Source organism: Colias philodice, chromosome 18 (assembly GCF_061535455.1).
Source record: "Colias philodice isolate Cphi_HAF_F1 chromosome 18, ilColPhil1 Martin Lab GWU primary, whole genome shotgun sequence".
NCBI classification, from domain to species: domain Eukaryota; kingdom Metazoa; phylum Arthropoda; class Insecta; order Lepidoptera; family Pieridae; genus Colias; species Colias philodice.
This window is the reverse complement of record NC_143103.1, coordinates 9,743,240-9,760,169: the sequence shown is the minus strand read 5'-3', so window position 1 is coordinate 9,760,169 and position 16,930 is coordinate 9,743,240. Positions and strand designations below refer to the sequence as shown.

The following is a 16,930-nucleotide window of genomic DNA, read 5'->3' as shown; positions in this document are numbered from 1 at the left end:
ACGTTTGATGGATCGTTATTGAGAGCAAGTGTACCTTACGAACAATTATTACAAGACTCTCTTAAACTAGATGAGGTAGATTTTAATTTATTCTATATACTACGTTATCTACTTGTCTTTTTTCTAGTAACAACTACATAGATACTAAAGATTCATATAATTAGGATCGTTATATGGAATCAGTAATTTGTATTAAAAACATAAAATAAGTCCCAGTGTGAAGAACTATTGCGTTATTGAAGCAACGAAAGATAAGAGGGCTTGAAATGGAGAATTTAAAGGTACAACCTTTGACCTTCCAGACGTATCTACAGACTGATTGAAACATGTTACAATATCACAGTACAGTTACCTGATTTAACCTATTTAAATCATGATTTATGCCTGATACAGATAATGAAAATATAATGAACATCCACAAAATCTCATCGTCGCGAGGGGAATGGATTTCGGAAATCGATTGCCACCAAAAATATTTACGTATACCACGTGTGACGCACACATGAGGACTGTGGTATACTAGCTGTTGATCGCGGCTTTGTCTGTTTTCTGTTAAGTAATTATAAATTACGGTAGAATGGTACTCTATATTTTCTTCAATTCATTTGCTTACTTGATTTCGAATAAATCATTTTAGCGAGTTTTGTGTATAAAAATTATTCCTTATATTTTACTAGCTTCAAACTTTGTTTTCATGTAAAAAGTATATGTGCTAATTTATGATTTTTGGATAAATTCCATTTGTAACTTTGTCAAAATTTATCTGATTCCATACAGCAGTTTGGGTGTTAAAACATTCAGGCAGACAGGGAGACGATGTTGCATTATTTAAATATCTTAACCTAAACTGAAAAAAACTTGTATTTAAATGATGAAAACAGCCCTTTTTTGCCTGTAAGTTGTAACTGAAAGTGGGGGTAAGAAGTACATCAATCTCATTATTTTATCATAGTGACTTATCTTCTCCCTCTTTTAGATTATCATCTACCTATAACTGTTTTAAATGTGAACTGGTAAGGAAGATGGTAAACTGCTATCTCGATTTTGGTGAAATTTGATATGCAAATAGATAATAACATAGATTTACATACAGGTTAATTAATTTAATAAATCAAACATTAATGAGATACGACTTTAAAACATTGTAGAGTCAAAAATATTATAAAAATGACATATAACAGCACTAAAAGTCAAGAAATCACGCTTAAAAATATCAACCATACAGATTTAACTCAATTTGAAACCATAAAGCAGCTTAATGGCTCCGTTAATTATCATTATAATTTTATTACGCGTATTATCGATTATTTTAATTTATATCGACACCAGACCATAAATAAACGGTAAATAACCAAAAACAGTCGTCGGTGCGAAATTTATCTGTCAACACTGGCCGCACTGAGGCCGGGGTTGCCATTAGATAAAATATTCCACATTATAAATAAAGCCGTGACCTATCCAACACGTATAAAAACATCCAAACCACTATAATATAAATTATGAAAAACATTACACATAGCCACACGCGCAGTTAACGTCATGACGATCAGCTGATCAAATATATTGCTACTATAAAAAGTGAAAACACTAACTACTCGCCCCCCTGTCCCCGTCCCGCTCGCACGTTCAGTTTATTGGTACGCGCGAGCGGGACGGCGCGCTCCGGACCGCGCCGTCGCGTAAAATGATATATTAATGTCAGCTGCGTTTAGGACCTCGCGAGTCTACAAAATAATAGATGGTCACAAATAAATTACTCCACTGCATTTCTGAACGAAATTCGGGCGGCCGTCGACCTCGACCGTGGCGCGTAAATCACGATTGATATACGACTTGCGAAGGTCGCCATCTTGGATTTGGCGTTCGAAATTTGAATCTTCCACCGATATGGCCGTTTTGGTACGTGTCAACGCGTTTAGCGCTGCGTGACTCGGACGAGCGTTTACAACAACACTGTTATAAATGTTAAGAGTCGCCTTTCTTTCGGTCATTGTCGAGTCCTGCAGCTCGTTTTGTTTGCGAAATTGATGCATAAAGATCGTTTTTGTTGCGTATCGTATATCGTTGGGTGTGTTTTTTATTTGTATTGTTTAAAAATTTCACTTTCCAAGCGCCACATATGGATGCACTTAACACAAATTTCCTGTAAACACCCAGTTCGTTATCATAACTACTATTGTTAAGATATAATAAGTTATGACTGTAAGGATCTGATAATGGGACGCGACATTACTTCGTTTTAAGTTATTTTTCGCTGTTATGCAATGTTTTATTTTTGCTAAATAAGATTAAAATCAGTCGTAAAAATTTGTTTATGATAATTATTCTTGTCGCGATTATGGACTTTCTTATGATCATTTTTAATGAATTTGACTATAAAATCGAATCAAATAATTAATAAACCATAATTCAATATATCGTATAAAATATTCATGAATAAATAAATATTGGCACAAACTTTTACTGATAGACAAGTTATTAAATAGTTGCATTTACATGTTCAAATAAAATGCATTTATGCTAATTATTTATGTAGCAATGGTGTCGCTTACGCCATTGTTAATCTAACGTCAATCTGTCACTATCTGACGCCATCTTGGCCTGATGCGCAATTTATGATGTTTTTTAAATGGATAATAGAGTAATTAACAATTTATTTAATTATGGGAACGGTTTGATTTCTATCTGTGTAATATTTTAATTATGGTGAAACGTTTTTGCTTTGTAATCTATCATTTTGTTAATGTTTTATGAATTATGTTCCACTCGTTTATCGTTTACTTTATGTGCAACTACTGTTTAGTTGATAAATAAGTGTTTGCTGAAATGTCATATTTGTATTTTGCGAGAATCATACAAAACTTCAGGTAAAACGAGTAACATAGTCTACAATACTGAACCAATTTTGATGAAATTTAACCAAGATAACTCTGATATTATACGATACAATTAAATGAAATCTGGTTAACAATTTCTTTCATTAATAACTATAGAAATGGGATAATGACAGGCATCCCGTAGAACAATGGTTGCTAGGCAACGTGAGATGCTATCACTGCGGCGTGCTATGGGACTATAGGTTCATTAATCAATTTTAGAGATCCGTAATTAAATATAAGTAATATTTTTATTACAGCATTTTAGCTGAATATATGAACTCGGAGTGATCAAGACGGCATAATTTTTGCAAGAGTTTCTTAATTATATTGAAACCGGACATAAAAATGTTACGCTCTTAAAAATATGCATCTGAAGGGCGCCATTTTGGATTTTGTGTGACGATTCTAGTTATAACTAGCGGATAATAATCAATGCTACATTTTTGCCTATACTACACCTTGTTCCACTCATAGCTTCAAAGGGGATAAAATTTATAAAAATATGTAACAGACATTATTCGAAAAGTCAGGTATAACGCATTAGTGAAGAAGAATTATCAAAATCAGGGAAGTTCTTTGCAAAAACTCTTGTATTAGTGAATATGTAAAAACGATAATAATGTTACATATTATGTATTTTGTAAAATTAAATTGTAAAACTGACATGATTTAAAAGAGCAACTATGGAGTTTCTTGCCGGTTCTTCTCCGTAGATACTGCTTTCCGAATCGGTGGTAAATGTTAAAAATATGTAATGACGTTTCAAAAGTGCTTCTAGAAGAAATAAATGTTTGAGTTTGAGTTTTGATGAGTAAATTAGATGTTTTGATTGAATTAATAAGTAAATCCTATCTTATCCCAATAATACTACTAATATTATAAATGCGAAAGTTTGTGTGGACGGATGTGTCTGTATGTTTGTTACTCTTTCACGTAAATACTAATGAACCGATTACAATGTAATTTAGCACACATATAGAGGGTAGTTACCTTGGATTAAGACGTAAGATAGGTTTTATCCAAGAAATCCCACGTGAACGCGAACTATGCGGGTTTTTCTTTGAAAAAGCGGACGAAGCCGCGGGCGGAAAGCTAGTCACTTATGAATCATATTAATATGTATTGGCTAAGTTTACTCGTATACCCGTGTTTACCCGTTTATCGTTTGAAGCTTACCCTTGATAAATCCCAATTTCCTACAGAACCCAATTCCAGATAATATCAATTGATTGAAAAAATAAAAAGCTCATTATATCAATAATTAATATCATAGCCACGAACAAATCAACGAACACGATTCGAGATATTCCTTCCCTCTCGGACTTATGGCGTTAGAAAGGGACAGAAAAGCAATATTTTATGATAAATAGCCAAAATGTTTTGAGTGTATTCCCGTGTATCGAATTGTAACTTTTAATTTATTTTGTTTCGCGAACATTTGATGGTATTCAAATTTGAAATTTGATTTTTAACTGTCGTATAGGTTTTTGAGTAGTAAAGTATTGTGTATGTTTGAATGAGTGTGTTTATATCGACTGAGCGTGTGGCTGGACTGATTTGGATGAAATTTTGTGTAAAGATAGACGACGCTTTATTTCTTAGTAGGTACTATAAAAATATAGAGAAAAAGATTCTTGTCTTACTTATAGTGTCCAGTTTCTTTCTTTATCTTCCATTCTATATAAATTTAGAAATTTTTATGCCTAAAACGGCTAAACGGTTTTCGATGAAATATCTCACTGATTGTTTTTGACTCGCTAATCTATAAAACAATGCCATAGCCCATAACTTCACTCTCATAATAATTTAAATATCTTTCAAGCAGTAATCAAAAAGCGACCCTATTACAAGGGAGTAAGGTTCAACAAATCACATGCGCCTGCGCAATAAATTAACGAAACTTATGATCTAATCAAAGTTTACGATGCGCGTCGAATCCGCGACTTCTAGTCTTTCCCGATATTATTTTGCGTGTTAGAATAATAAAAGTAACATCAAAATGGGTTCAGCAAAGATGTGTTTAAAATTTTATGTTGTTCTTTCAAATTGAAACCGAATTTGAATGATTGTTGCTCTTTTATGAAAAACTACCAAACTGCTGAATCGATTCGACAGGAATTTTATGTGTGATAGATTATTACTGTGTATTTGTTTTTTTTTAAGATTGATTGACAGAACTGTGAGCTGAAACTAGTTTAGACACCTTAGTATTTCTAACATTTTTTTACTAGTTTATGTTTATAATTTCATCTATACAATAGAAAGGCCGATCACACAAACCAAAACCAAGTAACTTAATCAGTTGTTTAACGGACGATTAAAACTAATATGTATATTAACGATCGAACCGCGTTGACCGTAATTATTTTTCGGATTTTATGAAGATTGGAATTTTTCTTAGCCACGTTTATGGGGGCCATGATTTACTCCCGGTGTCTTCAACTTACCCATTGCATCTGAAACAAGAGAAAGAAAATTTAAATACATTTGACAATAATGCTTTAAAATACAGTTGTTTTAAATACAATTTATTAAACAATTTATTAATTAAACAGAAGGAATTCATTTATATTAATGAGACTCATACCTAATCTTGTACAAACAAAAAATATAAAGATTTATTATATTATTATTATACTCATTTCATTTATCAACAGGTATTTATGTATTTAGGCAGTGTCTTATCATTTATGCTATTTCTGTCCGTTAAGTAAGTGATCATGTATTTTTATAGTTTTTATTATTGATTCTTATCATTATTAGTAGCTTTTATTTATAAGTTTAACTGAAAACATTGACTTATAAGATACATGAATTTTTTGATAGTACGACGGCCACCTGCTTTCAACCTGATTATAATGATAAGACCATTTACAGATCAGATTTCTGTTTAATAATATTTTTAAGTAGTCTTAACATAGAGTCTCTGACCTTGTCTTTAAAGGCTATTACAGTTACTCAATTGTAAGTTTAAACAAATCTTGATTCAACAACAAATGATTCACAACATAGGAACACGGTTATCACCTTATCACTCCTAAGAAATGCGTTATCTCATATCGGGACATATTTGACAGTTTGACAGCTAGGTGACAGGTCTGACAGGTGACGGGCGGCGTAGGGTTGTATTGTAAAATGTAGCGTAAGAGTTTATTTGAATAATAAGTATTGATTTTTATATGAACAGTAATTTTTAATTGTTTTTATTTAAATTTTTATAAGCATTCTTCATAGCACCGTGTTACAGTATTTCTTGTGTGTAATCTTTCATTGCAATAATTAGTATTATAATTTATTTTAACATATAAGTTCTTGCATATATGTTTTATAATTCATCATGAAAATAAATGATCACAGATTTCAATTTTAGAATACAGACGTAAGTATCCTATGTGACAAAATAATGATACGTTATTAAAATGATTGCCTATGATTTGTGTAAACGGGTCTAAGGAAAAGAAGACATTATAAATACCGTTATGAGTAGATATTATATTCCTTGATATAAAATAACTTTGAAAATTAAAAAATATGTTGCAAAATTATAATTAAGCACCAAGCTTATTCATGACGTTAATTTAATTGAGTTAAATGCATAAAAACTGTAGAGAAAGGAATCATAAACAATCAAGCTTAAAATGTTAATTAAGTTGTTTATTATTCAGTTGATTCGCGCTTGCATACAATTAAAGGCCAATTCAGTTTTATATAAAATTGGGTATCAGTGACCTTTGCATTGATCTATATTTTTGTTACTAATTTCAGTTTTGATTTACGCAAAGTTTCAAAATTTGCGTAAATCAAATTCAATATCTCAAAATAATGCAACATATCAAATTACATTAAAATCCGCCCATCCGTTTAGGTGTGATTGACATCCAAACTTCTAAATTCCATCCACTTTAATCTGTACTAACGTGCTCATAAATAAGCATAACGAGTATCCGAACATAATTGCTATCAAGCGAAATGTCAAAATGAATCACAGATAAAAAGGAGCGAAATTCGAATTTGGAACGTCAAAATTAAAACGGGCAAAACGAACAACCGACGCTTAGTTCAAAACTTTGTTATTACTCTGTTATAATTTATCCCGAGCGGAGCGAGCGAGTAGTAAATAAATAATTAAAAGAAGTTTTTCTGACCGTCTCGCCGGTTGCTGTTTTCATTCTATTTACATTCCGCAGAGCCCGGCTTCAACGCACTCATTGACAGACCGAGACTGATCCGATATTCATTAACGATTTAACATACATTTTAAACAGACCTATTAAAATAACCTATTATAAGCTAAATGTCTTGAGGCATAAATATTGAATAAGGATATAATGTCAAGAAAAAAACCTTTAACATTAATTCATATAATTGTTGCCCGGTTATGTAGAATATGGTAGAATTGGCTTCCATTTTACATAATCTCTTTAAGGAAAATGACATTTACGAATTTTGCCCATATAAGATATAGTGATTGAGTTTTGATTAATTTAATCATTGTAATGTTTAGGACTCAAGGATTTGGATAAAGTATGCTTTTCATTACTTCGTGTAATCAATAATTTAGCTCCGCTCATATTATTTATGACTGTTACTTTGTAACAGAAACAATCTTATAGATCTATGCAAAAAAAAACGTAAAATTTAATTTCTCTATCATGTTACTTCAGGAGCAAACCCGTGAATAAACCTAGTATTTCATTAACCAATCGATTCGTTTACAAAAAAAAAGTTAATAATCGTAACCTCCAAACCCCTAGTTAAGTAACCGGCGGTTAAAATAAAACCAAGAGTGCGGTTGCACCGGCCGTGTGACGCGGCCATACTTGGAAATGTACGTATGATTCCACTTACTGGCCTGCTGGGGTTACATGGCGCTGTTCTTTATTTATGTTTTTTGTTGTATTATTAATTTACATTGTAGTATTCTAGATGGAGTATGTTGGAAGACTTTTAGTGGGATATTATTAAGTAGCATGTGGATACTGCTGAATAGTTATAGGCGGGTTGTTTGAACAATTTTTATAACGCTAAATATGTTTAAGCATCCAAATTTCCAATATTTAAACACTTTTACAGGGTAACGTTAGAAAATATAGCCGAAAATTTTGTTGTTAAGAAGACGATAGTTCATAAAATATTCAAGTGAAATTAAAAACACGCGCAATGTAGCCCCATCCACTACATTGCGTGTTCGCCAGTGGGATTCGTTCTTAATAAGCGTATATACAATAACACACGCGTGATTAGGATTTCGAACCCTATCTGTAAGACGTACGGGCGCTAATCGCGTGCGCATAGGGGGCTATTTATACGCTGTGAGCTCAGTTTGACAATTTCAACAAGTTCAGGTGGAATGTAACGGTGCAGGGAACCGGGAATTTATCTGGACTTTGGAACATTGATGTTGCCCATCCTATTTGTGGACGGGGTCGGGTTGCTTAACCCTCCACTGGAGCAATGACAAGGGGATTCATCGAGCTTTAGCCAGCTTTAAAAAGCTACCTACTTATTTTGTTGTGTTCATATTCTGATGTGAGAAAGAAGAAATCAACGTTGTTGATATGCAAGACGTTTAACATTTATTGTTGTATCGAGATTATTCTCCATTGAAAGAGCAAACGTTTGATTGCTTTCTCGGAATGCATACACAATCTTGCAGCATTTTAGTTTATCCTCCATTTCACAGACAAACAAACATACAAAACATTGACAAGATAAACAAGAAGTCCATTAAAGCTATCAAAAATAAAAATTTTAATCACACAACAATCAATTGAAGTACCAGGCCCGCATAACGCCGAGGCACTATAAATTACCACGCGGCGACAGCGCTAATGCGCCGAACGACGCTGACTGATAGCGCTGCAGCGACGATACGGTGACGGTTAAGTGCGATCGCTTGTACCGTTGATATCGGCCTACGCCTAGCTTATGCTATCCTGGTACATGCCTTGTTCATTATTTTTCCTTTAGGGATTTGACGGGATCCCGCAGGATCTATTTTCGAATGTGACAGATGCATCCCCGACTTTCCAATTTGTGCACGAGCGATAGACGAGTTTAATTCTGTACTGAAGTGATATCTTATGTTTCAGAATACACCTCCCTTCTTACAGCTAAATGTATACGCATCATGGCTAAGCAGCTGAAGGGGTATGAATTTGAGTTGAGAGTTGAATAGCAATATAGGAAAAGAATTGCTGGGACGATGTCGAATGCAAAACTTTTATCACATCACTAACAGTTAAATTCAAAAAATAAAATGGAACATGTAGTTTTTTTACCAACATCAAAAGGTACATGTTCTAAATATAAAACAACCATATCAAAAGAAATATCTCCCTAACCCATAAAAAGAAAAGAGGTGATACATTAAAACCACGATAATTCAAAGCCTACTGAGAGGAATCAAAAGATCCTACGTATCCCGGCGTATCCCACCGTATCTGTTATCATTCCGGGAAGCCGGAGCAAATCCCCGTATCCGGGACTCGAATATCCTGTAATCCCGGTTAATAACGGACGCTAGACATTCGATAATGAACATACGAAACTTATAATTGCCTATAATTATTGTAAGGAAACTGTTATAATTTAATTGAACGTTCTGTCCGGATATAAATAATAATGCGATTGATAAATATTATGTATTATTTGTATAAGTTATGAATTTATATAAGTTATGTGTTACTTTGCAAAATTATAATTCCGTAGGTGGATGATGTTCGTTAAAATTTAGGATTATTATAAGATAATACTAAATTTTAACGAAGTTATTACTGTAAACGTTATATCAGTTTATTTTTCAATAATATGATAATTTCGTAAAATAAAATATACCAGAAGTCTCAAATATATTTTCGGATAAGTATCAGGGCTTCATGCCGATTGAGGAGCGCCTAATGATCGTGACGCGACGGCTCGAACAAATCCTACCAATATGGAACGGGAAATACCTGGAAAATGGGAATGTTATTTTCCCCTCGCGTTAAGGGAGAATATATGGCGTGTAACGAGAAAGAAAAACACAAAACATACGACTAACAGTTCTCTAGTACTGAGTTGTTACTTACACATTAACTTTTTTTATCGCCAGCAACTCTTTTGATCTCCGTCCATCTGTTCAGATTTCGTCGTAAGGGCTGGCCACACACGACCGTTTACGATACAGTTTTACAACTCGACAAACAAACACGCGGTTCCGAGCAACGCTAAACGCGTTATCAAAGGCGCCACGCCGAATTCCACGATTCCTAGGAACCGCGGCGTGAAGGCGAATTCGAATTGAAACAATAACTTTCTTTTATGTCAGACTTTTCATAACAAATCACGTGTAACAAATATCGCAGTGAACCCAATTTCAAAACGACGCGTAACAGACAATAAAGGTCGCCATTCATTAGAAACTGACCTCTACAGATGCCCACTAATTAGACGCGTACAATATTTAAATCGAACTGAATATAGTTAAGTTAATCTTGACGTTTCAGTTACAAAGCCGTGTGATTTACATTAAAACTCTCGCGCAATAAAAGGACCATTTCGGCTCGTGGTTGAACATGAAAATTTTCTATTCGAGCGCACAAAGGGCGCAATTAACGGGGCCATTGTAAGGGCCCGTTCTCGGGGGCGATTACTTCATTATTATATTATTTTATGTGTTCGGGACAATGCCTGAATGCATGTGCAGGTTTACGTTTACATAAATCATGCTTCTCTTGCTTATTTACCGCTCAAGTTATTGCAAACTGGGTTTAGTAATGAAATCCGTCTTACGTAATTGCAAATAAAAAATAATGAATTTCCAAGATTTATTTATCTTTTTAATTTGTTTAACTAACAATAAATAATATGATACACCAAATTAACATAAAAGAAGATACCAGGCTAACATAAATGCGCGGGCATCTTCCAGAAAAGCCAGTAGAAATAGACATAAGGGTTGTACTTCTGAGAACTTCGCTTTGATATCGCTCCAATAATAAATAGTACTGCCGATTGTTACAATTTCATAGCTGTTTCTACGCCACATTAACATTGGGCACAGATAATTAAAATATTCGTTTAAACCAACCGTTAAATTTCTTCTAAGAAAATCTTAAAAAAGAGAAGAAAAATGTCAATAAGACTAAACATATAAGAGATCACAACTCAGTTGTTTCTAAAATCAGATGGAGAAGGACTTTTGAAAGGTCGAATTTCTATAGGTACTTCCTGTAGCTCGGAAAGGTGTTTCTAAGAATATGACACATCATTATACCGCAAAGCAATAAAATATTTTGAAATGGTTCTATTTATAATGAATTTAAGAGGAAAATAACTTTAAAAATATAATTAACCTTAGCAAATAACTGAACTGTTTTTTGATACTAATTTGTCCCAAATAGTTTTCCGTACATTTGATATAGATTGGCCAGATCCAGGTACTTAAATCTAACTCTCACCTATCGATGCACCCTCACCAGACCCTTGGGTGCGAATAATTCTCTAAACAACAGTTAATATAAGAATAATGGAATAATTATTGTATCGGCGTCGCGTGCGCTCCCCTGGACACCCTTGGGCTGATAGACAGTTTGCGTGCTGGTACCAATTATTTTGGGGTAATAGGAATTTGGCGCCTTAGAGACAATGGGGAAAGTTTATTTAGTTACGTTGTTTTTTTTGGGGACTAGTGTGTGCTCACACCTAGGGGATGTTTAGTTTTAGGAAGTTTTGATAGGACAGTGAGTTATATACTTTCTATTGCGTATCTATAAGTAATAGGTTCTCTGACAATTTAATGCAAAATAAATTGTTGTTGTTGTACCATTACATCTTCGTATAGCAAAAGTGTAAGTTCACAGATGGAAAAGGTATAATTTAAATATCTTTAAGTACTTTCATCCGATAACAATTAACTTTGTAACGTGTCGGCAAAGCTCTGCCAAATAAAAATTGAACACGCAATTGTCTACTAATTCGCGAACAATACCAGGCAGTCATAAAACGACTGCAGTAAACCCGAGTCCGCTAAAAGCCGCCGGGGCGGGGCCGGTCCGCCCAGCGTTTTACCACGGACATGCAATGCCAGCGTCTTTATTAACGCCTGCTGACTTATGCACGCCTGGTACTTCTAGGCGTAGCTGGTGTGAATTAGCTAATCAAGTTACTCCTGGTCATGTTTTATGCACCTTGGGTATTTAAATTTTTAAGTATTTACGGAAGTTATAGGTGTTTGGAATATTTTAGGTATTGTCTAGTCTTAAATTTTATAAGATATAAAAAGTTATGCACTATGGTTAAACAAGACGTGATATTAAAAAAAATACTCTGTGTGGAAAATTATTAGCATAGATATAATCATTCATACACTCCAAAAACCTAACAATTCTTTTTGCACAATCGGTTAAACTTTTAAGAGAGGAAAGCTTCCTCAGTCACTTCATCTTTCACATCTCAACTTCCTAATCTTTATGTAGTCCTGGTACACAGCTACGCTTGTACTAGGCGCCGTTTGATTATGAGCGCCTAGTACCTTTAACTTTTAATTATTAACACTATGGAATCTATAATAAAAATTTAAAATAAAGTGTTTTATTTTTTTATTTACCAATGTTAACTATAGAAATATCTATAAATAAATTGTCATACTAATAATGTCTTACAAATAAGTATACCGTAGCATTTTCAAAGTGAGCTAAAATACTATACCGTCAGCACTGAAGAGATAATTAGACAGATCAAAGGCCTGACTACCTATCCACAAAATGGTGTCAAACACCTATACCTGAGAATTATATCTAAGAAATTGAAACACATATTAATACTTTGGGTTCACAGTCAATCGATTATATAAACTACTAGCTGTATCGCGTGGTTTCACCCGTGGGCAAAATCAAGTACATATTTCTATAACTCATGTGTTGATTATTGACTTATCTCACTGTACATTTTTATTCAAATGTGTCCAGCAGTTTTTTCGTGAATGAGTAACAAACATACCTACATACATCCTGCCAAACTTAGTAATTTCGTTATTTCCATAACTATTTTATAGTTCAGTAATACATAGGTACTATAAAGCTTTTCAAACATTACAAAATGAAAAGTGTCTGTTTGTCCGACAACTGGGCTAATCACTAGTTAATGTTAAAACAAACATGACGGTAGTTTTAGAAAAGCGGTATGTTGTCGCAATTGAAGGGATTATGAAGATATGTCTAATCTTATAAAGAACTTTTACATAAGTAGCGCCTTTTATTGTTTATACCGAGTACATACTACATACCTACACCGCATTTTTGTTCCGATAAAAGTAGTTTTAAATACGTATGCTTGGTTTTAACCAAATTGCATGGAATTCCATTCTGTCGTTACATACCTACATCGATGATATTATAACTAAGATACTACTCTTTATAGGAATAATTATATAATTTTCCTGTAACCTCGCGATGGTAAAGCTCATTTACTGCCTTCAAGTTACGTAGAATCTCAAACAATTTATCCTCAAGCATAACAACAATGAGCAAACAGTTGAGTTACGTATCAGTGGCAGAACACGAAAACATCTTGTTTGAGTTCACGACTCACGTGGAAAGATCCAGCGGTTATCAACAGAGCAAACTTTGTCTATGCCCCATCTGATCTCGCCAACATCCGGCCTTATCTAATCTCTGGTCACTGTTTGAGCTACACCGAGATACACCGTACACGTAAAAACTATTAAAAAAACAACATTTTCGAAATTGGAAGCCGTATTTTATATTTATATACAATGCAAATATTAATACCATAGATAATAACTGGCGCCATGTTGACGTTCCAAATTCGAAATGTCATTTTTTGAAAAAGGAATGTTTTTCCGATGACAGCGATGACAGCCGCCGTGATGTGCAACCGCTCTAATCGTCCGCCGATTGTTTACTTTCTCAAGTATTGTCACTACAGATTACAGCGCGTATTTGTATAGCCCATCGACTTTTTGAGTGGTTTTAAACAAACATCATTGAGTCGAGAACAGGAGATCTCTTGTGCACCCTCGCAGGCAAATAGCAGCTTGTATTTATTTAAAAAAGACTAATCTTGACGTCGAGAGTTATCGCCGCATCCGGCTACAGTTAAATCTCGAAGAGCAAATAATGTAAGCGTTTCTCACGGTAGCGAAAGAGAAAAACTTGTTAAACTTTAATCATTAAATGACATACATAAAAACGATATATCACAAATAGGCTGAGTGAAAAGCTTTGAACATTAATTAAAACTATGACGCGTTCACACGACATTCATTAGCGGTGTCATTATTCATTCTTATTTTCAATACTTTTGGTTTTTATACGCGCAGACGATGCCAAACTAGTGCCATGTTATGATTTGACTGTTAATTAATTCTGAGTGACGCACGTTGCGTGAAAGTCGGAGTGTCCTCACAGAGGGAACTGTCAAAATGTCCACGCTCGCGCTTGACGCCTTTGCTCTTTGTAAACTGGCGAAAATGCTGAGGAAAAAACATGTTTGAAAATAGAATTCCAATAATATCATTTATCATGTTCACACAATATATCAAGATTTCAAAACATCCGATTTAGTTTAGCTCAATGTAAATACGCCCACGCGTAGCACGTGAAAAAGTGTTGTAATAATATAGTTCATTAACAAGAACCGAGGTTATAATGTTCGCAATTTCAATATTAGCACAATTCATTACGATCATTACTAAACCGAAACCAAAGCAAGTCGAACAATAAACATAAAACCGAACACAAGATGCACATAAAACGAACCGTTGACTTTTGGCGTCGCATTTAAAAGCGATACGTCCACTATCATTTTCACGCTATAAACTGTAACTAGGGTCGCCAGCGTCGATTACAGTTCGAGCCGTGTCGCGTCAGCAGCGCCGAATAATTGCTTCCCATCGTATCGAATTTTCTGTGCATTCCAAATTTAAATTTACACATGTATCATAGATAAAACACTCTAGAACAGTTTCGCTAAACGAACGCATTAGTATTCGCGAGATTCGATATTCAAATTGAATTGTATTTGGAATACGAATGAAACGATTTGACGAGGTGTTAGTTGTACGTGGTTTGTTGCTTGTCTATGATCGATTGTGGCCCTTTACATTCTGTTACCGTTGAAATAAATTAAATATAAATAATACAGATACTACTTTTTTCTTTTATATTTATTTATCAATAAAATTATGAGCTTATCTGCAGCACATAATATTAAAAAGATTTTTGAAGTGAAACTTCTCTAGGCGCGTTGAGAGTAAAATTTAAAGTTCGCGTCATGGCAATACCGTCACGTACCGAATTAGGCGTTGATTTTGGCATCTTTGGCGAAAACAGTTTCACTTCTGACACGTGTGCTCGGCACACATGCTCTTTTTTGAATGAAAAAATTGAAACAAAAGAAATCGCTAAACTTGCAAACTAGTGACCTACATCATCAAATTTTCATACTCACAAATTTATTGTGCAATACCATTTCACGTTTGAAATGAATAAATCAAAAACGTTTTACAAGTACAAAGAAACATTGTCCAGCCCATTGAATATTAATACAGGGCCATATTAGTGTATCTAGATATGATTGTCATTTGCATACATGATACTTGTTTTTATTTAAGAGGTCATTGGCCGAAATCCCTATGTCCCTATGTATGCTTAAATCTTTAAAACTACGCAACGGATTCTGATGCGGTTTTTTAATAGATAGAGTGATTCAAGAGGAAGGTTTTAGTATATAATTTATTATGTTTTAGACAAAGCGGGCGAAGCCGCGGGCGGAAAGCTAGTGAGACCTATATGATGATAAACCAAGATAAGCGGATATAACTTTAATTGAAATGTAGCAGTTTAAAGTATTATAAGAATGTCTAAACCCCTGCAAATAAAACCATATTTGCATGAACAGAATCCATAACCTTCGAATATTAAATCATCTCGATAAATATTAAAATATTCCCAAAATCCACTTACAAAACTGTAACTTGAATATATCGCATGCCATTTGACTTACAAATCAAGACTTGGGAATTGAATCTGTTACCCTCGTCGGTAACTAAGTACTCACTTCACTCAAGGGTCCACAATTCGATTACGGGGGCATGATTCAACTATTTCAAGTGTCCGTCTATAAGATTATCAGAAGTGCTGCGCACTTTTTGATACTTTAGGTAAGTCGTAAAATGTGATAGCTATAATCGGTGGACATAAAATTTTGTTGGATCAAGTTTTGTGAATTGTCACTATCTATTAAGTAAAACATATCAAAATCACATCAGTAGTTCGTAACGTTACACCTTTAAAACTAGCTCCATAAATATGAATATTATATTGTCAATATTTTAACGGTTTTAAAGCCAATAAATTGAATATTTAAGGTAAAATATAAAATAATGTAAATACACCCCAAGATCATTTCACTTCAATTCCGGGACATGAAAATTTTCCCGGGCTATAAACATAAATGTCATACCCGGGGAAACACATGCAATCCAAAGGTGGGGAGATTATATCCGGGGAAATTGGCAGAGATGACGGCAAATTACCAGGATGACGATACTACATTGCAGGAGTAAAATGTATTAAGGATTTATGAATTTTCAGTAATACCATAGATAAACATACAAATTTATAGAAATTTTATCGTAATAACACAGAAGACAATAGTAGTGATATTTAATACATTAAATGAGGTAATCTTAATATATATAAATCTCGTGTCACAATGTTTGTCCTCAATGGACTCCTAAACCACTTAACCGATTATAATAAAATTCGCACACCATGTGCAGTTCGATCCAATTTGAGAGATAGGATAGTTTAAACATGTAGGTACCACGGGCGTAGCCGGGGCGGACCGCTAGTTAGGATATACATATATTTAGAATTTCAATAGAATATACCTTCTTTTAGAGCCAAAGAAAAGCTGGAATACCAATATCACTAAAAGATAGACAAACAGATAATGGAAAATAAAGCACGAATTAATAGCTCATATACAATTATACAGCAAATAAAGCCGGTTTAAATCCGTTAAATATTTCCAAAAGAGCGCCA

At 34.0% G+C, this 16,930-nt stretch overlaps 1 protein-coding gene across 5 annotated transcripts in view; it reads right to left on the bottom strand.

The window, feature by feature from the left end:
* The window catches only part of hth (Meis homeobox homothorax), a 242,504-nt gene that overhangs the window by 127,312 nt on the left and 98,262 nt on the right, over nucleotides 1–16,930 (bottom strand). For all 5 annotated transcript variants that reach the window (XM_089706240.1, XM_089706242.1, XM_089706241.1 and 2 more), the window contains exon 8: nucleotides 5,327–5,335. In XM_089706240.1, coding sequence (XP_089562366.1) covers nucleotides 5,327–5,335 — 9 coding nt within the window. The remainder of the gene's footprint in view (nucleotides 1–5,326; nucleotides 5,336–16,930) is intronic.